At 37.4% G+C, this 26047-nt stretch overlaps 5 protein-coding genes across 7 annotated transcripts; 2 read left to right on the top strand and 3 right to left on the bottom strand.

Moving 5' to 3' along the window:
- The first annotated feature begins 780 nt into the window (after nucleotides 1-780).
- LOC133711018 (probable polygalacturonase) lies at nucleotides 781-3974 on the top strand. 3 transcript variants are annotated; one of them, XM_062137178.1, is made up of 6 exons: nucleotides 781-1248; nucleotides 1741-2052; nucleotides 2161-2281; nucleotides 2368-2542; nucleotides 2623-2693; nucleotides 3032-3974. In XM_062137178.1, exons 1-6 carry the CDS (start codon nucleotides 1237-1239, stop codon nucleotides 3706-3708), a joined length of 1368 nt encoding a protein of 455 aa, XP_061993162.1. In that variant the 5' UTR covers nucleotides 781-1236; the 3' UTR covers nucleotides 3709-3974. The 3 variants fall into 3 exon arrangements, with proteins under 3 accessions (XP_061993162.1, XP_061993161.1, XP_061993163.1); XM_062137177.1 differs by having other exon boundaries at nucleotides 1715-2052; XM_062137179.1 differs by having other exon boundaries at nucleotides 781-1252; nucleotides 1715-2052.
- A 1139-nt stretch (nucleotides 3975-5113) lies between these two features.
- Nucleotides 5114-10772, top strand: LOC133709437 (uncharacterized). The gene is made up of 13 exons (XM_062135177.1): nucleotides 5114-5316; nucleotides 5421-5564; nucleotides 5667-5782; nucleotides 5913-6067; nucleotides 6728-6816; nucleotides 7179-7725; nucleotides 8063-8230; nucleotides 8493-8656; nucleotides 8775-8854; nucleotides 9186-9297; nucleotides 9775-9849; nucleotides 9938-10103; nucleotides 10499-10772. The coding sequence occupies exons 1-12, from the start codon at nucleotides 5227-5229 to the stop codon at nucleotides 10082-10084; spliced, it is 1887 nt and encodes a 628-aa protein (XP_061991161.1). The 5' UTR covers nucleotides 5114-5226; the 3' UTR covers nucleotides 10085-10103; nucleotides 10499-10772.
- A 430-nt stretch (nucleotides 10773-11202) lies between these two features.
- LOC133712901 (uncharacterized) lies at nucleotides 11203-14374 on the bottom strand. Its single transcript, XM_062139011.1, has 4 exons — nucleotides 13988-14374; nucleotides 11990-13510; nucleotides 11760-11878; nucleotides 11203-11669 (listed from the first exon to the last, which is right to left on the bottom strand). The coding sequence occupies exons 2-4, from the start codon at nucleotides 13503-13505 to the stop codon at nucleotides 11313-11315; spliced, it is 1992 nt and encodes a 663-aa protein (XP_061994995.1). The 5' UTR covers nucleotides 13506-13510; nucleotides 13988-14374; the 3' UTR covers nucleotides 11203-11312.
- Nucleotides 14375-15125: 751 nt separating this feature from the next.
- Nucleotides 15126-16871, bottom strand: LOC133709594 (leucine-rich repeat extensin-like protein 3). The gene is made up of 3 exons (XM_062135386.1): nucleotides 16540-16871; nucleotides 16367-16451; nucleotides 15126-16278 (listed from the first exon to the last, which is right to left on the bottom strand). The coding sequence occupies exons 1-3, from the start codon at nucleotides 16555-16557 to the stop codon at nucleotides 15482-15484; spliced, it is 900 nt and encodes a 299-aa protein (XP_061991370.1). The 5' UTR covers nucleotides 16558-16871; the 3' UTR covers nucleotides 15126-15481.
- A 1694-nt stretch (nucleotides 16872-18565) lies between these two features.
- LOC133712931 (major strawberry allergen Fra a 1.07-like) lies at nucleotides 18566-19579 on the bottom strand. Its single transcript, XM_062139043.1, has 2 exons — nucleotides 19319-19579; nucleotides 18566-19211 (listed from the first exon to the last, which is right to left on the bottom strand). Exons 1-2 carry the CDS (start codon nucleotides 19500-19502, stop codon nucleotides 18913-18915), a joined length of 483 nt encoding a protein of 160 aa, XP_061995027.1. The 5' UTR covers nucleotides 19503-19579; the 3' UTR covers nucleotides 18566-18912.
- Nucleotides 19580-26047: the final 6468 nt, after the last annotated feature.

Raw genomic sequence — 26047 nt, 5'->3', positions numbered from 1 at the left:
CCTCTCCCTCACCCACGGGTTCACGCCTCCATCCGTGCAACCTGTACCTCCGAGAGCTTAATCGGGTAATATACTCCGGTCCAAAGGAGTTTGAACACACTCGTCCATTTAGTCAGTAATCGGGATTGCTCAGTTTCTAAATCATCATACAAGTAACGTCATAGAAGAAACCCTGAATTAGATAAATAACGGTTCATAATAAAAAAAACATTACGTACATATGATTAGATTACTAAATAATCTCCAATTCAATCAATGTTTGACACGGGTTTGATCATATCATTACAGTGCATAGCAATGCAAATAAGAGAGAGTTTGGATCAAAATCTGTAGGAAAATTCTTCAATACACCGGCAATACAAGTAAATAAGCAAAACTAACATATCTCAACCGTTGATATCTATAAGCAATCTTTAAAAAAAAAAACAAAAAAAAAACTTAATATTATCTAACCGTCTATTCGTGTTAATGTAAGTGCACGTCGGTGCACTGAAATCTCTAAAAGTCGAGGCTCATTTGAACACAACTACTGTCCAACATCAACAAGTGGCACCTCTCTCCATGAACACCTCGTGACATTAGCACGGCTCTCCTCATTTTGTTTCTTTAGCCAATAGCTTTTCAACAACTGTAAGCAAACAAAGGCACTATTACACCACCACTGCTTATCAAAAATTTTCCCCATTTTATTTTTATTTTTTGAATCTCTATTTTTCTTCTCTTATTACAACGTAGTGTCTTCTTCTGCTTCTCTCTCTCTCTCTCTCTCTCTCTCTCTCATGGTGAGGGCCGTTTCAAACAAAATTTGTCGGCGAGAGACGTTATTAATCATAATTCATTAACAGGGTAAATTATTTAATTACAATTTAGTGGGCAATTAAATAGCTTATTATCCCTTTTTATTCTCTGTGCTTCACCTGCTCTGTTTGATCTGCATGAAGTGAGAAAGAGAAAGAGAAAGAGGGGAGCTGGCATTTCTATAGTGGCAAATTTCTTTTCCCCTTATGCCATTCAATTATTTTTCTTCCTCTCCATATATATAGTCATTTATGCTTTGTGTCATTTACACAATTAATGCCAATAACCCACATACTTACAATTCCAATAAGCCTTCTTCTTCTCCTTCTTCTTTTTGCTCTGTTTGTGGGTGCTGTTTCTTCTTCTTCTTCTTCTCTTTTTTCTCTGCTGCCAACTCTCTTTTTGGTCAGTGCTGCTGCTCAGAGCTTTGTTTGACTCATGAAGATGCTAGTAAGTACGTTTCTTTTTTCTGGGTTTTTAGTGTTTTTTTGTCCCCTTTATACCAGTTTGGTATCCAAAGACTTGATCTTTTTGATTCAATTCTAGATTCAGGATTTGTTTTTCTTGATTCTGCTTGGTGGGTGTTGTGAATTGGAATACCCTTTTGGATTTTTGCTGGTTTTTTTGCTTGAGCTTCTCTAAATCATGGTTAGAATTTGGTGTTAATTGCGGTTTTTCATCTTACTCTGCTTTTTTTTTTTCAGTTTAATTTTAGTTCACTTCTGTAGTATATACATTGATCATTTGATAATCTATCGAAATTGTTGAAATCTGGTGCTGATTGTTGACTCAGTTGGTCTTAAGTGTATTCAAGTACTGCAACTTTGATCCTGTTGTGTACTTGTTCTGCTTTTAATTTGTGCATTAGTACTCCAGTGAATTTGTTTTTGATGAAATTCATCTGATCGAGAACTAGTGGCTTTCTTGTTCTTGCATTTTCAGGTGGTATTGCTCTTGCTGCTGAGTTTGGGCGATGCTATTGGTGGAGAAGACGAGGATAGGCCTTGTGATTCTAAACTGCAATTAAAACCAAGGCCGCATAGTGTTTCCATTTTGGAGTTTGGTGCTGTTGGAGATGGCAAGACATTGAACACTCTTGCTTTCCAGAATGCCATTTTCTATCTCAAGTCTTTTGCTGACAAGGGCGGTGCACAGCTTTATGTGCCGCCCGGAAGATGGCTTACCGGAAGTTTCAACCTCACGAGCCATCTCACACTGTTTTTGGAAAAGGGTGCTGTCATTCTTGGATCTCAGGTACTGTTCTACTCCTCAACGAGACAGTTAAATAATTCTGATAATGTGATTTTTGCAATGTTAGCTTGTTCTTTTTGTAAATTAATGTTACTATGTTTTCTTGCCTAGGATCCATCTCATTGGGGTATTCTTGAACCCTTGCCCTCGTACGGTCGAGGGATTGAACTCCCAGGAGGGAGATATTGTAGCTTGATAAATGGATATATGTTACATGATGTGGTCATAACAGGTATGCAGAACCTCCGAATTTGCCTTGCTGTTTTGACGTGTTATCCTATAGGTAACCTAATTCTCTATCTCTATTTACCACACTAGGTGATAATGGAACCATCAACGGTCAAGGATCAGTGTGGTGGGATTGGTTTAACTCTCATACTTTAAACCATAGCCGTCCTCATCTTGTAGAGTTAGTTTCGTCTAAAGATGTTGTTGTTTCAAACCTCACATTTGTGAATTCTCCTGCATACAACATTCATCCAGTCTATTGCAGGTTTGTTAGCTAATGCATTATAGTTTAATCATTTCTCGGTTCAAGGAGATATTCATGTTTTAGTAATGAATTCTATGCAGTAATGTACATATTCACAACATCTCAGTCTCTGCTCCCCCGGAGTCCCCTTATACAGTCGGTATAGTCCCAGGTGTGACATCTCTTTGACTCCCTGCTTTAGAATTCTTGTTGAATTTATTGTTCAGGGGTTTTGAGAATCCAAAAGTTTGCTTGAAAGCATAGCCAGGTTTCAAGTATGTTTACATGTTTTTGCTTGTTATGGTGACACCTACAAAACAAGTAGAAGTGTTAGCTAAACTTTGAGCCTCCTTTCCCAAGTCTCCTCTTTATTCTCCTGATCGAAAGGGCACATCTTTAAGTATCATTTTTGTTATGCGCATACTGTTTTACCGTTGGTGTTTGAAAAAAAAAATGACATGAGAAGAATATATTTTGTCTCATATTTACCCTCTTTCGCTTTATTTTCAGATTCTTCTGACAATGTGTGCATACAAGATTGCAGCATTGGCATGGGTTATGATGCCATTGTCCTCAAGAGTGGTTGGGACGAGTATGGCATTGCCTATGGAAGACCAACCACAAATGTACACATCAGACGGGTCCAGCTACAATCGTCTTCTGGTTCTTCTCTTGCCTTTGGTAGTGAGATGTCCGGTGGCATTTCTAATGTGCTTGTGGAGCAGGTCCACCTATACAACTCACTTAGTGGCATTCAGTTTAGAACAACAAAGGGTAGAGGTGGTTATATCAAAGATATCGTAATTTCAGATGTCAAAATGGAAAACATCGACGTGGCATTTGGTGCGTCTGGTCAGTTTGGTTCCCATGCGGACGACAACTTCGATCCTAATGCCCTTCCAGTATTGGATCACATCAACTTACAGGATGTGATTGGTACCAACATTACTATTGCTGGAAAATTCTCTGGGATCAAGGAATCCCCCTTCACTTCCTTTTGTCTGTCCAATATCTCCTTGTCAATCAATTCTGGTTCTTCTACCAATTCTTGGGTATGTTCAAATGTTTCTGGCTCTTCTGAGTCTGTCTTCCCCGAACCATGTTCCGCCCTTAAGTCATCGTATTCAAATTCTTCCTCAGCCTGCTTTTCGATACAGACCTTGAATGGAATAGCCGTGGCATTATGATACCATTCATCCATACCCCAGATTTTTTCAGTCACAGTCTATAATGAGGGAAAGAACCAAAATTTTCTACTGCCATTTACAGTAATTTAGATCACATTCTTTCCAATAAGACAGTACATGTTCAGATTATTCGTTTCTTCATCGACCTGTGTAGATTTGCACTGTTGCATGTTCCATTCTGCAGATTATTTGTACAGCTTCTTCATTTCTTCATTCATGTGTAAGCAAATTTTTGGTAGTGATGGTGTAAGAGGACTTGGGATATATTTTGAGTACTGGTGCTTAAATTTAATTACTCTTTTTCCTTCGAAGTCTGGTGCGTGATGTTGATTCAACATGGTGATTAGTAAAGGTGAGAAAAGTGACATGTCCGGTTTTTCGTACTCTAGCTTTTTTTTGAAGAGATTCGTACTCTAGCTTTGTGTGTGTTATATCCTTGTTTGTTGTTGGGATGCCAATCCAATTGAAACCGGGACCTAAGCCAGAATGGACCAGCTTGTTATATCATCTATAGTGAGTTTGACTTCAAATTGAAGCCATCTCAAAGTTGAACATGGAGGTACCTGGTTTATGGCCTTGATCAAACACTTTCATTGCCAGCCACAGGATCATGATGCAACTATTTAAAGACAACTATGTGTAAGGTAAAACTAGAAGCACAGAAAGGGGGAAAGTGTACAAGGCAAGAAGGGTTTGTTGGTTTGAACTTCTGCAACAAAAAAAAAAATCAGATAATAAGAGTTTAAAAGTAAAACTCCTATAGTGCGATGTGTAAGTTGTAATTTAGTGGTTAAGAATATTTACATTAAGTGATTGAACACAAAAAAGATATGTGTTCAAATCTCCTTTGTCCCGACTATTGCTCAAAATAAACAATGCATTCTATAGTATCTACCAAATTAGATTGGATTAGGTCTTGCAACGTGAGCACAACACAGAGACATGTTTGGACTTACAAACACTCTCAAGTGAAAAAATTATTTTACACTCAAAAAAGAAAATTGCATAAAAATGTCGGATTTCAATTTGTGTTTTTGCGGGATTAAGAATTTGGACTAAAATTGCAAATTATCACATTGCGGGTATTGAATTACCAAAATGCCAAAATTAAAACATTACGTCCAAAGTGAACAAATTGTCTAAAATATAGAGAAAGTTTATGATACATCCACTCCATAACTACATCAATGGTAGACTAACTCCCTATAAACCAATAGTAGTAGTCGAGTTTCACACAGTTGTAGATTAGTTCGAGACCAAGCCGAGCCCTTTATTAAAAAAAAAAAAAAATGCATAAAGTAGTAGACGAACCCGAAGGTAGTCGGACAATGAAGCCCACAATTTGAAAGACACAGCCCACATCGAAACCAAGCCCATAATATAACGCCCTAAACCAGAACCGGACCCGTTTGCCGCCTTCACTTTTCAGCAGCTCAGCTAAACCCTCCCCCTCCCTTCTCCTTGTTCTAGGGTTTAAGCACTGCAACTCGTGCCCACCTCACTCTCTTAGGTTTCAGAATGACCCCGTCAAACATCAGAGACCTCTTGACGGCGTTTAATCCGTCGCTGGACTTGTTCGCCATTACTTCCGGCGACGGTCGAATCAAGGTACTTGAAATTACGAAACTGGGTTTCTGAATCACATGGTTTTTTTTTTTTTTTTTACTTTTTATGGTGAAAGAATCGATTTTTACTTTCTGGGTATGCTGTAGATTTGGGACACTGTGAAGGGTCAAGTCCAGACTGAGTTTACAGACATAGTATCAGAGGAAGATACAAGCATATTTGCCAAAAGAGAAAGAGGGCATCTCTCAGTTGATTACACTTGCATGAAATGGTTCACTTCTGAAAGAAAGGTTGTGGCTTTTGCTTTGTTGGGATTGTAAGAATTGAGCTGTAGTATTTTTTTTTTTTTGGTTTTGAAATTTTGGTGTTTGCAATGGTGTTGATTGTTTCAGAAGAAAAGGAAGCTTGGGTGCTCATTGTTGGTTTTGGGAACTGGTGGTGGTGATGTATTGGCTCTTGATGTGGCTGCTGGTCAATCGAAATGGAGGGTTACCGATTGCCATGCAGGGTTAGCTTCCTGCTTAAACCTTTCCTTGGTGTTGAATGAATATGGTTAATGGTTCTAAATGTTTAATGAATGTTTTTGACGTTTTGGGCCGTCTAATTAATCTCCCTGTTGCGGCTTTTGTCATCTGCAGTCGTGTTAGTGCAATATCGTTTGCAAGAAGTGGTTCTTCTATTTACACTGCCGGTGCTGATGGGATGATTTGCGAAATCGATTCACTTACAGGAAACCTGTTGGGGAAGTTCAAAGCTTCGACAAAGGCAATCTCCTCTATGTCTGTTTCAGCAGGTATGGTGTATATATATATGTACACACATTCACACATATATGTTCATATGGCCTTTGCTCAGAGTACTGCATTAGCTTCTCAATGTTTTGTTGTTGTCGGTTAATGTGTTCATATATATATATATATATATATATATATATATATATATATATATTTGCAGATACTATTTAAAGAATCAAACAATTTGGATATGTTAGATGTGGGATGCAGTGTTGTTTGGTCCGTAATTAATTGAATATGGTATTGTATTTAGGTGACGAATTGTAACTAATGTTGTCCAAGAATTGACTTTTCATAAGTTTACAAGAGAACAGGAATATTGTTAGTGGGTTCAAGAATGTAGTTATGGGTTCCTTTGAAAGAACGTATAGTTGGCTGGTCAATACACATAGATAGGTAGGAAGCGTTTGTATTCAGGAACAAGTCTTATCCCTATCAATTAGGGTTTATGCAATCCTTTCATGTTCATAAGTCTGAGGCTGGAGGAAATTGTAATTCAAAGTGTAATAGTTAATACTAAAGGACTGCAACAATTAATTCAGACAAGCCTAAAATTTGCAAAAGCTTTCTGGGAATCCAAATAAAGCTGCATTCTTTACTAGTTCTGGCTTTTACTGTTTTGCTGATATTGCCTTGTGGATGATCTTTTGCCTGTCCAGATGGGAAGATACTAGCTACTGCAGCTGCACAAATGAAGATATTGAATTTGTCTGACCACAAAAATTTACAGAAGTTTTCCGGCCATCCTGTGAGTGCTATGCTTTTCTCAGTTGTTTATGTTTAAGTATGCTTATCTTCTGATTATGCTGTTGGTTTACTTTTATTCGTAAGAGTTTAAGCTGTTAGAAAGTAAACTAATTATTTGTAAAATTAAATAATTTTTTTTAAATAAAATTGTTAATTATATTCATTTCTGTTCAATAATATGTGTAAAATACGGAAAAAACATAAAAATCGTGTATAATACTTTTGACTTCAAAAGTACGGGAAATTTAACGAGTCCCTTTCAAAAATACGAAGTACGGAAGTATTTTTGAAAAAAACGTAAATACGTGTTCTATTCTCGTATAATATGAAAAATTACTAACTATGATCTCAACTATTCATTAGGGAGCTGTTCGCTGTATGATTTTCACTGAGAATGGGAAGTACATTCTCTCATCTGCAGTTGGTGAAAGGTATATTGCAGTATGGAATATAGATGGTGGGAAAAAGCAGTCAGCAAGTGCTGTTCTTGCAATGGAGCACCCTGCTGTGTTCCTTGATAGCAGGTGCATAGACAGTGGGGAAGTTGGTGATGCAGGTCTATATGTCTTAGCAATCTCAGAAGTTGGCGTTTGTTATTTTTGGTTTGGAAAGAATGCTGAAGAATTACGGAATGCCAAGCCTACAAAAATTTCAGTATCTTCTGAAGACAGTTTGTCTGAAACTCATAGGGGTTCACCTGCAATATTTGCTGCAATTTTACAAGGAATTGCCAAATCAGCTTCTGGGCAGATATTTGTTGCTTCTGGATTACCAGTGAAGCCATCATTCCAAAAACTTTTGGTGCATTCTGGTACTGACATAAAGTTGAGTAGCTCCCGTGATGGGGTTCTTCTACCAATGAGTCAGTCTCTTGTCAAATCCAAGAGAGGTCAAGATGTACAAAATAGAGGTAAAACTTGATCATAACTAGTTTCCCCCAATACCCGGAGTTTATGGAGATTCCTTGTTGATTTCCTTGAACTTAATAACTAGATACTACTGCATTAGGGGGAAGTTAATGAGTCATAACTTCTTGGTTTAGATGTCATACACCTCGTAACTCTTTTATGTATATCCACTTATTTATTTTACATTTAAATCGGTTTTCTGATAAGATTTGGTGCTTTAAAATTCCCTTGCCTGAAAAGCAGTTAAATGTTTCAAAGTCCAAGTTAGTGCCGTTTACTTTTTATTCTGATTCTTGACTTTAATTGGATAGCTGATTAGTTGTGTTTATGGTTCATCAGTTGTTGCATTAGATCGTGCAAATGCAGAAGATGCCCTACTTCCGATTCCAAAGATCTTTGATTCGCATGAAAAAAAGAAAAAGCATGAAAAATTGCGCTTTGACAAAGACGAAGTAATGGCCGATTTGGAGGACAGCAGGAGTCTCTCTGGCCCTGTGAAGACCAAAGGTAGGCTCTATGTTCTCCCAGGAATGCCACTGAAACTTTCATTTATGCCATATAAGTAATCCTATAACTAGTAACGATTTTGGTATAATGGCAGAAATATTAGTTTTCACCCATAATACTTTTAGGCCAATCAACATGTGTAGTAGCTATATGTTATTTGACCTCTGGTCAGTATGTGTTTATTTACTATCCTGTTGAAAAGTAGTGGCACAGAAGATATCTGATGATGAGCTTGATATTTTTGCTATGCTGGTATGTGCAGATGGCACAGTAGAATTTGAACTTGACACTGGAGCAATTTGCATGGAGGACCGGTTGAGATCATTAGGAATACTCAGTAAAGTAGATGACCAAACAATCAAATCCACACTAAATTCTGCAGCATTTAAGAGTACTGACATTCAGACAAATATGCCACAAAAGAAGGTTTGCTTGACTTATTTATTTGTGCATTTCAAGTTCAGTGCTTTGATGTCATACATTTTATATTTTTACCTGTACTTCTTTGAGTTTTGTTCTTATCTAAATACTAATCATCTACCAGATGAGGGCAGCTGTACTGTCAATGGTACCTAGTGATGCATACAAGTTATTGGGAGTTTTGGTGGCCATTTGGCAAACAAGGTTTGTTCTTGCTGTCATGATCTTGCTTAGGTTTTTCATCATATGCATGCATGCATGCATGTGGATATGCGTATATGTATATACATATATACATATATACATACATATATATATATATATATATATTTTTTTTTTTTTTCCTTTTCTTTTTTACTTTTGAGGATGTGGCTATGTGTGCATCTGTGTGCGTGTTTTATAGATAAGTTCGTTTAGTTATGTTTTATACCCAGGTGTTAATTTGCCTTGTTGTTAGTATCAATTACTTTTTTATTCAATGTATTATGGTGAAAATTGACTAAATATGACTTGAGGTTTAATATTTCGTTTAAAGGTCTAGCAGCGGAAATTATGTACTTCCATGGATATACAGCATATTGGTAAATCACAGTCATTATGTCATGTCAGAAGAACCTGAGACCCAGGTGCTTAGTTCCTTGTTCAAGGTAAATACTATATTCCTATTTTCTATATTCTCCCTTATTTCATATCCTAAATGACATGTAACCTGTAGAGTTCAGTAGTATTGAAAAATGATTTGAATTTCTGGATGGAAATTAAATGCTCAGTTTTTACACAAAATAACATCCTTTTTCTTCCAAAATCTTTACCACAGCGCTGCTAGATGCCTGGTTTAGTAGCCTATGCATATGATGATACCATGACAAACTAACCTTTGACAGGACAAGCCAAAGCCTAGATGACTTCGTTGGTTACATTACCTGTGATGTCTTAAACTTCTGACCTTTACACCTAAATAAAATGACTTTCCACATAAATGCCCCTAGGTGGTTATGGTCTTTGGAATTGTTATTTGTCCTGAATCCAGAACTCTCAATTCCTCTTTAAAACCCCAACTCCATTTTATACTCGTGGTATAATATATTGGATGCAGTTCGTAATTGATGTTGTCCTCTTTGCAGATCACCAAATCTAGAAAGGCAGCTATTCAGCCTTTATTACAATTATCTGGTCGTTTGCAGCTTGTAGTGGCACAGGTTGAGTGTCTCACATGCTCACATTAATTCAGTATTTTTGTCCAACTTTGTTGGTCTTTGATTGGAATGTTTGTATGCTTCTTACTAGATTGACAAGGCAACAAACACTGGAAATCAAATTTTATTGCATGAGGACCAGAAGGATGAAAGTGAAGATGAGGATGAAGATGTAAATGAAATTCACTTCAGGGAAGAAGATGATGACTCTGAAATAAGCAGCGACGATGAGCAGTAGTTGAATTTTGTGATAGGAGGTCAGCAAACTTTTTGTCATGATAATTTCCCTTTGTGTTACATGTTATTATTATGATTCTTTCATTCGTAGTAATTTAGTAACTGTTTCTTTGGAGACGACTTGGTGGACCTACAGTTTTATTCTATAGTTTGATTGACTTTAGAGTACAATGAATTGATTTTACTAGGTTATTAGGTGTATGAAGATTCTGCTTCATTGTGGAGTAGATGTGTGTTCTTTCTGATGTTGGAGGAATGACCCCACTCCAATCCATTCCTTATTAGTTTCAAGTATTTGAATAGGGTACTTAATAACATGGAATACCACTTATTGGTTGGAGTTGGATTTCATGGCTTTTGCTTATTTTCCATTTTTGGTTGATAAGTCGCAATGTTTTGTTGTACACGGATTTAGGATAAAGAGGCTAGAAGTGGTGCGGCATTTTCAACATCTTCATCAGCCGATCAATTGGTCTCATGATGCCGCTAAGCTGGAAAAATTTAGTGCTCAAGGTCACAACCTGGGCTCCTGGCCATGCTACACCCGCAATTTTGTTTTGCTCCATTCACCCCTCTTATCCTGGTGAAGAAGTTGATTTGCCCCAAGATATCAATTATAATTCTCTCTTTGTAATTTATTGCATAACATAGGTTTATCAGTGTATATCTTTATGCCTCGCGAAAAGCAATCAATTTTGTACAATGAACACTCGCTTTTGCTGCCAATAGATTAGCGGCCCAAATATCACTACTTATAAAGAGTAATTGGCAGAGTTTTTCTTTTTTCTTTTTGGACAAATTGTGGCAGAGTTGTTGATCATATATAGAGAGATTGAGTTATAAGAAAAGAGTATTGGAGCCTTGGAGGTGTTGAATTTTTATTTAACCTTACAAATCTCAAGCAAGTTATGCTTCCATGTTTGGTATGGTATATAGACCTGCGCGGCTGCGCCTGCATCGTGCTGATTTTACCAATGTTTTAAAAAGTTGCAAGACGCTGGTTGGGCGATGACAAGTGCCTATGTGGGTTTTATTTGTTTTAATTTTTATAACACATAATTATATTACTAAGAAAATATAAAGTAAAAATTGGTTGAAAGTACTCAAAATTTTCTCTGTTAAGCATACAATGAAACCATTAGTACTTAGAAATTAGAAATAAAAATAAAAAATAAAAAACATTTGCAAGTCCAAGTCTCTAACTCTTCTTCTCTATATTCTTCCACGACTCACTCCATATTGGACTCAAACTCATAAGCCTCCTCATCTCTCTCCTCTTCTGTGTCCTCATCCGATACAAAATTTTCTTCATCAAGTTCTCTTACTTCCACATTTCTAGAACCTCTCCTAAGCTCTAAGACATTATCCACTCCCGATGCCTCTCCAACCATTTCACCCAACTCAACTTTTTCATCACCACCATCAACAATCCATCCTTGAGCCATACTAGCTTCATTAGCAAGTAGTACATCAACTCCCCTCTCTTTCTCCCTTCTCTTTTTGTTGATGATCTTGGCATTGAATTGAACATAGATTAAATTGCTCAACCTTGTTGTATCTCGTCTATTCATTTTCTTTGTATGGATCTACATTAAAGAAAAAATAAAGAAATATTAGTATATTTTGAGTTTTGATGCTAAGTTACTTATTATGTATTTAATTAATAAACTACTTACCCCCTCAAAAGTGCTCCAATTTCTCTCACACCCAGATGAACTTGTAGTCAATGAGAGTATCCTTATAGCCATTCTTTGTAATTTGGGTACACCATTTCCATAATTGGACCACCATCCAACTAGAGAAGCACAAAAAAATAATCACAATTAGTAAAACAAATATAATAACAACTAGTAATAAACAAAAAAAATAAAAATAATGAATTGTAATTTTCACAAAATAATCTTACCCGGATCATAATTGTCATCATTGTTAGCACATCCCACCTTAGCCAAAACTCTTCCAAATCCACCCTTTTTGTTCATATACTTCCCCAACTCTATATTTGTCACAACACTTTGGGTCTCAATGTTATCGGGAAAGAACTTCTCAACACAAGTAAAGAATGCATCCATGACAACTTCATTATTTTGTATGCTTTGATCTTTGTAGGTGTAATAAGGGTTCAAGAGGTAAGCCACCAAATGTAATGGACTATCAAGTCGATCACGTGCTTTATCATCAATAATTTCAAGGATTGGACAATAGTTGACCTCTTGATTTTTGAATGCCTCTTTAATCTCTTCCTTTGCTTTAAGTAGCTCTCCATACACAAAGCCCATTGATGGCTTTTTATCCCCATATACAAGCCGAAACAGCTTAACTAAAGGAGCAACCACTTTCAAGTAAAGTGTTACCCCATTCCAAAAAGAGGCACTCAATATAGTAGCATATGCCGCTTTCCCCTTCATACTTATGGAATGTTTACAATCATCCCATTCATCACTAACAACCATAGCCCTTAACTCCCATTTTTTCTCCACCAAGCTTTGCAAACTTAGGAAAGAAGTTGCAAATCTAGTGACTCCCGGCCTCACTATGTCTCTTTTCTTTGTAAACTTCCTCATCAACGCCAATGTCTTGTGATGTGCATAAATGAAGATAGTGAAGGCCTTTGCCTTCTCAATCACTCCCTTGAATCTAGGTTGGTTACCAATTCCATGAAACATTAAGTTCAATGTGTGAGTGGCACATGAAGTCCAAAATATGTTTGGTCTCTTCAACTTCAACAAATCCCCCGCCATATTGTTAGAAGCATTGTCCGTCACTACTTGAACTACATTTTGTGGCCCAACTTTTTTAATGCACTTGTCAACATATTCATAGATATACAACCCGGTGTGTGCTTCCGCCGAGTCTTCCTTAGAAGAAAGAAAAGTTGTGCCTTTCTTGCAATTGACACATAAATTCATCATACTTCTTTTTCGGTCGGTCCAAACATCGATCATAATTGAGCAACCATTCAAACCCCACTCTTCTTCTTGCTTCTTGAGTGATTGTCTAGTCCTCTCAATCTCTTCCTTCAACAATGGCTCCCTTAATTGGTATTGGCTTGGAGGTCGGTAACCTGGTCCAAATTGACCAACCGCTTCCACAAATTTTTTGAAGCAATCATTGTCGATGGTATGAAAAGGAATGCCGGTTTCATACACCCACCGAGCCAAATATTGATGCACACCATGTGTTCTTTCCTTCCAAATGGCATCATTGATGTTTTGTTGTCTCATCTTCTTGCTTCCATCTATCGAAGAATCGGGAGTGATTGTAGATGCAAACTTATCCATAGGCCCAAGAAAGTGCGTCCTTTTTCTTGGCCCTTCAACATCTTCATCTTCTTCAACATTATGTTGAACAACATTTGAAAAACGCTTCAATGATTTCTCCATTTCAGACATTGGATTAGATGCTTCGGAAGATGCGGTCATTTCCCCTAATAATATAACATAATGACAATTGTTTTTTACAATAATCAAACATTCAGATATAATGTGTCATTCAAACAAATTCAGATTACAGAAAACATATATGAAATTAGAGAGATAAAAAAACTAAAAACTAAAAAAAATAAATAATAAAACTGGAAAACTATGAACAATTGCATTAGTGCATTACTGCATAGGCTTAATTAAGAAAGGAAAAAAATTGAATGAAGGAACTGAATGAATTCAGCTGCCCAAGTGCCCATTATTGAATAAATTTTAAACAATCGTCAATTCAGACTATTCAGCAATTCATCAACCCATTAATCCAACCACTGTTCTAAAATCAAACCAGTGAAACCAGCGATTTTTTTAGTACATCATTATCCAACAATCGCCAATTCATTAATCCAGGAATATCAAATTAATTCATCATAACTTCAATTCATAAGGCAGTAGACAAAAGAGAGAGAAGGAGAAGGACTTACGGGTTACGATGAGAAAGAGAGGGTGCAGATTGGAGCAGTGGAGAGAGAAAGAGAGATGGCGACCGTCGATCGTCGAGGAGAGACTGAGACAGCGATGTGCTTTGGAGAGACGGCGATGTGCTTTGGAGTTCTAGGTTTTGAGAGGAAGTGAGGAAGACGGTCAAGATATGAATTCTAGATTTCGAGATATGGGTTTTCAATATTTGATAAGGAAAAAAAATAAAAAAACAAAGAAAATAAGCGCCCAGCGCCCAGACCGCCCAGGCCGCCTAGGCGGCCGCCTTTTAGAACATCCTACTGATCAGAGATTGTTGAATGCTGATCATTGTCAGTTTAGTTCTCGGACGGTTGGATATAGTTTTTGCTAAATATTTTCGTTCTTCTAAATGACACTGCTATTACTTTGTCCATCTTGAAGCACAAATACCTTTATGCATGCATGGTATCAGAATTTGCTATATGTGCTGGTTCAATCATGGTATATATCCATCGTTAATGTATGGGATCTTCGTCATTCTTTCTCTGGATACTTAGGAACGAGTCATGACAGTTTGCATGTCTTTTTCAGTGTCCTTGAGAATCCGACTGTAGTCAACTCTCCTACAAGGGTTTTGGATGAGTCGAGGAATTAGAGTGGTTGACTATAAAATCCTCTTAGTGTTCTTTTGATTCTAGTTATTCCATTGCAAGCTTTGGTGCGTTTTGATGCAACTAAGAGCTGAATGCATAAAAATTTTCTTGATTCTACATTTCGGCTTTTTGCAGAGTAGAGGAAGATTGTAGGTTTTATTTTAAAATGTTGTAGGTTTAGTTCTGCGTTGGAGAACCTACTAAAATGGTCATTTGTATGGCTTCTGATTAACAGTTGGTTATATGGGTCATCGTCCCATGGATTTGGTGTATATGTATATATGGAGCATTGGTGTGTGTGTGTGTGTGTGGAGCACTAGTTAATTAAAGAGTCATCGTTTGAACCTTTTCCTTTCTTGAATCAGTAGCAACATTTGGCCTGGGAATGGAGTATTTCGGTTTAGGACCCTCTTTAGTAGGGAGAAGTTTGATTTACGCATGATTTCGAAAAATGTTATTTTAACAGATTGCTTCTGGGGAAACAAAACTTGGTTGGGAAAGGCCTTGCTACTTTTAAAGTGCAGAAGTCAAGAGTAGCTAATAATGAAGAAAAAGTATGGTTATATTTGAAAAATGAATGGCTGATAGTATATATGGTTCAAAAATATAGACGCTTTATAGAATTCTTTTACATAAAACTGAATTCCAGGCAGTACTATGTATTAAGTCCCCCGAGTGGGATTTAGGATCAATTCTCTCTTCTCTTACAAGCTTAGAATCTCATTCCTCCCCCTAACATCATCACATGAGTTTTAGAAAATATATCTTGCCACCAAATGATACATCTTTATAGGCCAATATATTCTCCATTAACTTTCGCGCCTGAGATTCTTTAGCGCCCGCCTTCAGCACCAATCTCTCTGTCTACATTACAGCACACGCATTCGGATTTTCGTCGCTAAAAATCGACGTGATGTTGCCATTTCCATTTCCATTGCTGATATTGTGATACGGTTGATCCTGATTGTAGTGGTGGTATTGGCTGACCCTACTGTAATGCGTCTGTTGTGGTGGGGGTGGCTGAACATACTCATATTCAGTGACATAAGGTGATGGCCTGTATGTGTTGTAGCTATGTGTCACATAGACCGGTGGTGTATGGACTGGAACTTGAGCTGGAGCCGGAGCCGGAGCTGGAGCCGGGGCAGGGGGAGGAGTTGGTTCTGGTGGAGGTCCTTGACTATTATGGTATCTATTATAGTAGCCGGGGTAGCCGTATCTGTAGCCATAATCAGCTGGGTGGTGGTATATGGTATGAACTTCCCCAACTTCTCTTGGCCTGTGGTGGTACACCGGATGTTGTTGGCCTAGATTGGTCTCAGCAGCCACAGGTGTTGGTAGTGCCTCTGGTTGTGGATGTTCCGGTGGTGGCGGATCCTTTGGTGGCTCGGCTGGTGGGGCAGCTTCAGGAGGTGGAGCTGGTTCGGCTGGTGGAGGTGATTCTGTTGGAGGAGGGTTTGCTGCATCGGGAGGTGGTGCTGCGGCACCTTCGGGGGGTTGTTCTGCTGGAGGAGAAGCAGGCTCTGTTGGTTGTTCTATATGGGAACATATGGTGGCAATCTTCCTCGTCTTTTTAATGGCTTTTACTATCTTCTCTGGATCCGCCCACCCTATTATTGTTAACTTTTGCTGAGGGAAGTCAATGTAGAGATCATATATACCTGTTTGAAAAAAGAGAGACTTAGTTCATCAAAATTAGAAAGTAAAGAAGAAGGCCTGGATTTTAGTGTAAAGATCATGAATTCCTACCGTTGATGCCATGTAGTGCTTTCTTAATCTTCTGTACACATCCATTACAATCCATCCGAACATGTATCTCGGTAATCCGAGGTTTCTGCATTCGACAAAGAAACTATCTGGTTAGAGATTAATGTTGATACATATGTTATATGCTACACGTATTTGGAGCCATGCATGCATACCTCTAATTCTGGAACCATAGCTGGAGAAGAGAAAAGAAGCCAGGAAATGTGATGAGGAGGGTGGAGAGTATGAATGAAGAATCAATAGGTGGCATTTTATTTGCATGCACAGGTAAGAAGGAATAATTGAAAGGCAAAAGATGTGGGACATGAAAGGAATCATTCAACCTTTTTTCTCACACAAATAGTAATGTTGCAGCTTGATTAGCCTCTCCACAAGTCATTTTCAAATCTTAAAGGGAACGAGGGAGGGTCGGTTTTGTATGGAATGTTGATGAGGCCAAAGAGAATTTGCTTTAAGGTGGATGGACGTCTATAATTGAAGGATGTCTTTGAGCTCATTAGGATATCCAAAACCGACCCTTGAAAAGAATTGAAGTGAGATCAATTTTGTTTACATTATTATTTCAATCTGTGGTTGTGGGTGGCTTTTGAGGTTGAAAGAGATCCACTATTGTGGAATCCTTTTGTCACAAGAAAGATCAATATACACGTATGAAAATTGTGTCCAGGGAGGGTTGGAAGGCATATAACCCTCCTTTCATTTTAGTCATAAAGGGTGATACAGATTGGAATTCAGATTCTTTCAGACAACGAGGAGTGTACGTGCACAAAAGCTTTTCATGAGGTAAGACCAACAGTACTCGCCAAAACTAATATATAATAAGCGGTGCTTTACTTTAGCATTGTATCAAGCTGGCAAGAATTTGGTTGGATGTTTTGGCTTGATTTACATTGTCGACTTGTTTTGTGATAGCTTAACCTTTTAGGATTCAGTAGTTATATGTATGGTATAGCCGTAATTATTCACAGAAGGTTTGAGATTTTCAAGTTCTGCCTCCCACTTATCATCACTAATAGGAAATCAGAAAATTTAGCATGTTAACTTGCAGGGTAGGGCTGCGCCTAAACTACATTTGTCTGTCTTCGCGTGAAGGAGGGGAGGACTTAGTTAGGCATATTTAACAACTTAACAAGTACTTGATTGAGTATTACAGGACATCTTGTGCTTGATGATTCCGCTTACTGAATAAATTGCTTGATGCTTTTGAGTTTCAATTTCAGCCATTCTTTATTAGTCTAAAAAGAAAAGCAATACTGCAATGTAATTGGGGCTGGACCAGACTAGCCAGCTCAAACAATCCAGCACCTTCCAAATATCAAGTGGAATTCATATAACTAATCATGTATTAATTTCTTATAGAGTTACTGCATTTTGACCAAAAAAGGGGGTTGTTGTCAAATTGAATCTGTTTAATTTGTTATGGTAATGAGGTTCAGGAGTAGAACTTTTAGATCTTCACTTGTAAAGTTGATTAGTGTTTGTTTTTGGACAAGGGTGGCATGGGAAGATTTAGACCTCACAGCAGGCCAAAATCTACAAAAATAAAAAGAGGGGAAAGAAAGAGAATGCCATTGTTGTTTTAAGTGTATCTTGCTGGTCCTGCTTAGATTATATTTCATGCAGATAATTTGGTTCTGGTATTTTTCTATTTGAGGTTGCCTTTAACTTATAGCTAAAAGGACTATCAAGCAACTTGAGCGTGCAAATAAGAGAAAACCCCATAAAGCTTCTTGACCAAAATCTAAAAGCTCAAACTCTCAAAGTAATGTGTACATTCTTTCTTATTGAACATAAAGATTGAAGCAGGAAAGATTTTCAGGACCTTAAAGAATATACAGGCTGGTTGGCTTATAGATTGAAGAAAAAATTGACTAGTTTTCCTTTGACTACGTAGTTGATGAATTTGCACGCAAACTTGAAAACGACGTCCATTTCCCCAATGAAAGAAGAAAACTGACTAGCTTTTCATGCTTTGTTATGTAAGAATAAGTAGTATTACAATGGGTTTGGGTATTTTCTGGGGAATTTTCCGCTTATATGTGCTTGACTTTTAGTCCTAATCGTGTATTATGAATTTAAGAGAATGTGACATAAGAAAAAGATGAATTCATATAACTTTTGCCTGTGTGAAGTCAATATCCAAAGTTTATAATTTTTGAATTTATAATACACGATTAAGATTGATCCAAGCACGTTTAACAAAAGAAACCAAGGAGAGGATTTTAGTTCATATGACAATGAAAGATGTCACCTTTCACATTAGTGACTACTGACTAGCTAGTACGTGTGGTTCCTGGTTTGCAATCATAAGCAGATTGCTGTCTTACAATAATGAGAAAGTTTAAATCTCACTATATTCTTGTCTTAATGAACTTTTATTATGATGTGTTAACTCTTGTTAAGGGTTCACAAAATCGAGTCCTAAACAATACAGTTGCTGTGAATCTGTGATATATGCATGTATGTGTATATTTGTAACTATATGAAAGCTGGAGGGTCAATCAAATGATTGATGATGAAGACCCAATTCAAGAATAAACATTTGGGTTCTCTAAGAGGTAGGCTTCAACAACTTTGTAAATTCCCATAGCACTATTCTTTCCTGCTATAATCTCCTCTTCTTTGACCTCAAACTCTCCAATGGTGTTGTAATTACTTGTCATCTTGCATATAGAGCTCCCATCACTAGCTGCCTCAAACTTGACCTCGTAAGCAATAGACTCAAGCTTGTCCCCTAATGCATCTCCCTCAATCATAGTGTACTTGCACACGAAATTGTCCTGGTCGAGTTCATCGATTCTGTGCTTGACGTATTTGAAATGGCTACCTACAATATTGTAACACCAAACAGAACTTTCATCAGTGGAAGAAATTAAAATAGGAGAAACTGCAGAGTAGTAGTAGCTAATAGCTAGAATAATGTATGTTCCTAACCTTCTGTGAAGTTGACTTGTTCAATGCTTCCTGCTCCGCCATCTCCTTGAGTTACTTCAACGCTTGCTATGAATTGGGGCAACAGCTTTGGGATCAAATTTTTGGAGTCTATGATCAAAGCCTTGAACATGCGCGATGGGGCAATCGGGCACAATAACTCCTGTGAAACGCTTGTCACACCCATGATATGTAGACTAATTGTAAAAGGAAGATCTAGATGACAAACCTTGATTATATATAGGAACCGGTGGAAACTAACCAGTGGCAGTACATATATATACAGATGGAAATCCAATTTAAAAAGAATTTTCAAAGTTTTTATCATAGACTTGGAGCTACGTAGTCATAATAGAATGGTTTTCAAGGGTTTCAAAGTTTTTTGGCCGCTTAGTTGGAACTTGGACTTATTAGTTCAAACTTCAAAGATACTGCTAAGGAAAATACATGCTTTGATGTCTATAAACACATGGGCGGCGCTTACTAGCAACAGTAGCATCCTGGGTAGTGGGTACTAGGTATTATGAGGTTCAAGTTTTCAAACTCATTTTTTATATGACCCTTTGAACAAATTTCAGGCATACTGGATGGATGAAGGCTAATATTGTTGTGATAAAGTTGAGAGGAATTTTCATGCAACACTCAGAGAGTTTCTAATGAGGACTTCATAAGGACTTTCTAATCAGCAATTAGGAGATCTAGTTTTTAATTAGGGCCCTTTTAATTACATTACGGCAAATCAACCAGTAGATGTTTATGTATGTATAAGTAGATTAGTTATAAAAAATTTCTTCTAAACTGCTAATCGTTAAGGTACCGAACTAGATCAAATCAATAAACGAACCAAATCTGTTAAGCCTAAACCGTTCATGTTCATAAATTATAAATCACAATTATAAATATCTTAATAACTTTCAATTTGGTTGAAAAATTGCATAAATGATTTACAAATGAATATCTAAACATCTAACAGTTGATTTGTAGAAATGTGATTGAAAAGTGGGTTTCACAAGAAAGTCCTCATAAAGCCTTCATTTTAGTAGTTCTTATTAGAAACTCTTCCATGCAACACTACTGGGTGAAAGAATCACATGACATCATGCAATTATAACAATATGATGAGGCACTCTTTTTATATATGCACCGAGTTATTGCTTGTAATTGCTAAATATATGCTAATCTTGCTTTTTCCGAAGCGTAGGTAGAGTGGGTACGTTATTGTTTATCTAAAGCCAGTAAATTGTAGGAAGAGCATTTTTCGGAATTATTTGAATAAAAATAAAAGATTTTTCTTTTAAATAATCCAAAATTGAAAAAATTCAAGATCTAAACTTATTAATCGGCAACATTCCAATATCTCATTATCTAGATCTGAATAAAAATAAAAGTTATTGCTGTTGAAGTTGGACCAACTTATAGTTTCAGAATAGTATGAGTTAGTGAATTAACAAAAAGACAAATTTGAAAATCAATTACTTTATGTCTTTATAAAGCTTTATAGATCCATTCTTTATGGTTGTCCTAGAAGATGGCTGAAGCACCAATGACATACTTGTTTAATGCTTCAACTAGATACACAGATTCAAAATGAATTGCATAATTAATATCATATTTTATGCTTAGTTGTACCGACGAGTTAAAGTGAGCACTTATTTGATAAAAAAAATTTTGACGGGTGAAACTAATGTAGAGACACGAAGTTCCTTAGTCACTTACTTTGTGGAGGATGTTTGGTACAGTTTTGAACCGTGGCAGCACAGCTCATCCTCAAATTGATAGGCAGACCGAGGCTAGGTTACTAATAAAACTTTGGGCAACATGGTCAGGAGTGTGTGTGGAGTTTGCTTTGCTATAATGGGACTATGCTTTGCTACATGTGGAGTTTGCTTATAGCAATGTTGTGCATAGTGCAACAGGGAACTCGATCACCATTTTCTTTAGTTTATATTACTGTCCTAGATATGTGGTTGATTTGGTGAAGCTTCCTAAGGAACCTGGTGTTAGTGTTGCTGCTGAGAGCATGGCTAGAGATGTGCAAGTTGTTAGAGATGGAGTTAAGGCCAAGTTGGGGGAAAACTAATGCAGGTATAAAGCTGCAGCTGACAAGCATAGAAGAGTTAAAGTGTTCCAAGAGGGAGATGACCTGATGGTGTTTGAGGAAGGAGAGATTTCCTGCTGGTACTACAACAAGCTGGAGCCAAGAAAATATAGTATTTTTAAGGTGCTGAAGAAGATCGACAACAATGCTTATGTTGTTGCACTTCATGATTTCATGGGCATTTCCAACACCTTTAATATTGCTGATCTGCATGAGTTTCGTAAAGATGAGGTTCTCCTGATGAGAATTTGGGTCGAATTCTTCAGAGGTGGAGGAGACTGATGTAAAGCATTTGGCTGAAAGGATTGAATAGCAGATTGATCGAGAAAAGGGTAAAATAGGAACACTGCAGAATTGGTGTTCAGTGTCAGAATGTTAATTATTATACCTTTCTGAGAAAGGAACGGCGTTAGGAGTCAAACTCGTCACTTTGCCACGCCATATGGGCATTTTTGGGCTTCTGAGGTTGTTTCGGACCTAAAAACCGCATTTTACTATTTTTACAATATTTTAGGTTTTCTTAGTAATTTTTGGATTTATTTAGATTTAATCCATGGGCTTTTAGGCTTGATTGTTAGTTGCTCTAAGGTTTGTTTGCTAGTATTTAAGCAACCTTAAACGGATGCAGACTGCTATCTTTCATATTATTATCCATAAAATTGAGAGCTTTCTCAAATTTTCTGGTATACTCCAAATTTATCTTTCTTAGGGTTTATATCTTGTAAACCCTGGCTATTCTGACTGCGTCATAAACAATCATTGTATTAATGAATTAAACAAGGTCAGAATAGAACATGCACAAAAATAAGCAAATCTAGGCCTACACTGGTACACGACTACTCTTTAAGACTTAAGTGGCTCCAATGTCGATTACAAAACAAAAGTACATTGCCTTCGAAGGAAGATATATATTTTGCTAGCCACTCACGTCGAGCACGCAATTGCGGTACGTGAACATCTAATACTTTTGAGAAGACTCATAAAAGCAACAATTGCAAGTATAGGGTAGCCAACTAGAAAAAACTAAACAGTTGCAACCTTCTTCCCCTTATGGTTGGCGTTACTGAACCTTTAGGAAATAAAAAAGAATGTAAACCATTCCCCCCACTCCAGCTTTCTTCTTCTTTTTACCTGAACCTAGATGCTTCTTGGGTGAAGATTACTTCAACAGAAGACTTGTTTGGAACTTTGATTTTGTTGCCTCTTGGACGTCCCGTCTTCTTGAGCTCCATTTGATTGATTGGAATCAAAACAAGCCCCATGCTAGTTGCATCCAAATTTGACTTTCCAACCGCAATACTCAAATGCGGCTTCTTTGGCGATGACTCCACCTACTTTTCCCACGGATGACGCTGGCCACTCAGATTGGTATTGGCAGCATCTCCGGCTTTTATCTCCCTGATAACCACACGCTTCTTCTGTTTGAGAACTGAGAACATGAAGCCACTTAACAACACCGACGCCAACCTAGTTGGCACCATTGAAGGTAATTTCACTTTTGTGGCATCCCAAGTGGGGTCTTACAACGCCGCAATCCCAGCCAATGAGAAACCGAAATGTCACATAGGACATCTCGTTAACCTGTCAACTTGCAACAACGTTGAAAACTAGAGAAGTCCTATAATCCGCTGCAGACGCCGCCGGGGTTGGTGAAGCCACCTGAATTAAAGCTTGATTGAGATTGCGCTACATAGAGTTCGACAAATCCTGGAACTCTATTAGCAGTAGCAACCCAGCACAAGGCAACCCTACATGCCTGAGCATCCCACAAGTACGGCACCTTCAAACTAGGTTTTCTATGAAAAAATCCAGATTCAGAACAATGTCATCCTCCACCGTAAAGCTTCACTTGAAAACCATGGGTTGGGTCAGAACAACCTTGACCCGAATTCGGACCCTACCAGCAAACAATTCTCCTTCATCCTTGTCAATGAATTCTCCCAGAGAGCTTCTAACAAGTATGATGCACCTATCAGTTTGGAATGTAGGGGTGATTCTTCGAACCCCAAAGTATTAAAAGGCACTAAATCAATTGGAACAACACCATTGTACGAGGCCAAAAAAATCGAAGCATGTTCGACTTCCCAAGGCCATATCTTCATAACTCGAACTCGATTAGCAGGTTTAGTGAATGAAAACAGATAACGATCTGCCAGAGAGCTTCTAACAAGTCTGATGCACCTATCAGTCTGGAATGCAGGGGTGTGATTCCTCAAACACTAATATAGAATCCTAAAGTATTCAAAGGCACTGAATCAATTGGAATAACACCATCGTAAGGGGTCAGCATAACCAGAGCATGTTCGAATCCCCACGACACTCCCTTCATAACTCGAACTCGATCAACAGGTTCAGTGAATGAAAACAGATACCGATCTCCATGTTCCTGGATTTGATACCTAGCAGAAAGACGCCATGCACGTCTGAACATGTCCTTGAAAGAGAGCCCTTATAATAAGCACGGGCAATGAGTAGTTTTCCGACTAGCAGCGCTTTGGAACACCGGAGTTCGGAACACCTTAGAAGGTCGGAAATCAATCGGGTCTTTTTCATTAGCCAGGGCTATTGAAGACATAAGCTGCACTGTTATTTCGTCGATCATCGACATCAAGGAAGAAGGTGGAACCACAGAGGTTTGGCAAAAGCTAGGGTTTGGGGGTGCTGCAACCAGGAGCAGCTAGGGGTTATATATGTGTGTGTGGATCAAAAGAGGACATCCTTACTTTAAGAATTTGAGATTTTTTACTATTTTACACTAGTATATGACATGATTCATTGATTTCAACAGTTGATCCTTTATATTCCTATGCAAGAATTATGTCTACAAAAAATAACCAAATCCATGATCATTTGGTCATTCAAAATTGTGTAAACAAATGTAGTTTGTTAGATAAAATTAAAACGAACATTGTGCTAATCAAATAGTTAAACATTTTTTGAATAAAATTAAAACGAACATTGTGCTAATCAAATGGTTAAACATTTTTTGATTTGGCTAAGTTTTTGTATTATTCATATGTGTGCAGGTAACTAGAGAATGACTGATTTTGATTATTAAAATACGAAAAATTCTACGATACATTAATGTACCAATACATCAAGTAGACTAAATTTGATATAAAGGTAGACTGACTCTATGAATAAGTAGACTAGCTTGAATTTGTCTACCTCTGTATCGAGGTAGTCTACATCTGTATTGAACTAGCTAGTCTACTTGATGTATAGATACATTAATGTACCATAGACAATCCCTTAAAATACATGCTAAAAATAAAAACATCCTCACTTTTCAAGTTTAAGGAGGTCATCTCTTGATTTTTCCTCTATATATATATATACACACCTCCCTCTCTCTCTCTCTCTCTCTCTCTATGTATATGACTTGATACACATTTACGCAAGCGTACGTATCATTGTCAAGATAGGGAAATATTATGCCCAAAATTATCGTACCACAGGGATTAGTGGCTAACCCACAATCCTTAGGTGGTCGGAACTAAAGTCACTAAGCAAACAAAAGAAAAATAAAGAAAACAAAATAAAAATGATACTCTAAGGCACCAAGCCTTAGTAATGCTCGGCTTTGATTTTCACCAAAGCCTAATCAAAACTAAGAGCCTAGTGATGGATATGTACAAATGAGTGAGATATTGTCATTCAAAATTGTGATTGTAATTTTCTAATAACTAAATTGCAAGAATTTAAATGAAAGCTTTAGCTAACAACTAAATTAAATAAAGAAAAGAAAAGTAAGAAATGGAAATGAGGTCACTAGGGTATCCTCCTAACCAAATTCAATGCACAAATATATTCCGACAATAGTCATTCAATTCATAATAGCATCAAGAACCGTAGCCAAGACTTTTCAAGGCTCATGGATCATTAGATTCCTTAAAGGATATTCATACTCCGGATCAAGGGTCGTAGAAACTCAATTGGGACAATCTAGAGCCTTGTTAGGGCCTCTAGTTGCACCAAAAGGTGAAGAGTTCTAAAATCAAGGTTTCCAAGCTAGCCAATACGGCAATCGAAATTGGTATTGTAACTAACAATGTTCTAAACTAGTGTCCTAACCATAAATTAGAAAGGTGATTAGGCTCCCTAATTTGTTCTAGACATGCTCATCTACACATTCAAGAGTTAATCAAGCTCCTAAGCATGCATCTAAGCCAAATAATATAGATTAGAACATATGCCAAACATGAAATTGAAAACCATTGAATCAAAACATATTTATTACATTAAATCCATGCTAGGGCTCAAACCCTAGTTACCAAATACACTACTCACAACCCATCAACAAACCCACAACAAAATTCATCAAATTATAATAAATTAAGAGAGTATAGAGTTGAGAAAAGAGAGAGAAACCAACACTAGTCACAACAACACTAGAGAGTGAGCATGACTAGCTTGGAATTATACTTTCTCTATACCTAACCCAAATCCTTGGAGAAGATGATGAAAATTGATTGGGTGTGAGGTTGTGGTCTTGGTGGGTATAGGAGAAGAAAAAGAATGGTGATGGTCTGTTGTGGGAAGAAGGGGAGGAATGGATCTGATGGGAAAGGGCAAAGCCCTTCCCTTTTGCGTTGCGGCGCTGCAGCTCTCGGGTTCTCTTCAAGATGAGATAT

The sequence above is a fragment of the Rosa rugosa genome, chromosome 5, assembly GCF_958449725.1.
Source record: "Rosa rugosa chromosome 5, drRosRugo1.1, whole genome shotgun sequence".
Taxonomy (NCBI): Eukaryota; Viridiplantae; Streptophyta; class Magnoliopsida; order Rosales; family Rosaceae; genus Rosa; species Rosa rugosa.
The sequence above is the reverse complement of the archived record's forward strand: the minus strand, read 5'-3'. Positions and strand labels throughout refer to the sequence as shown.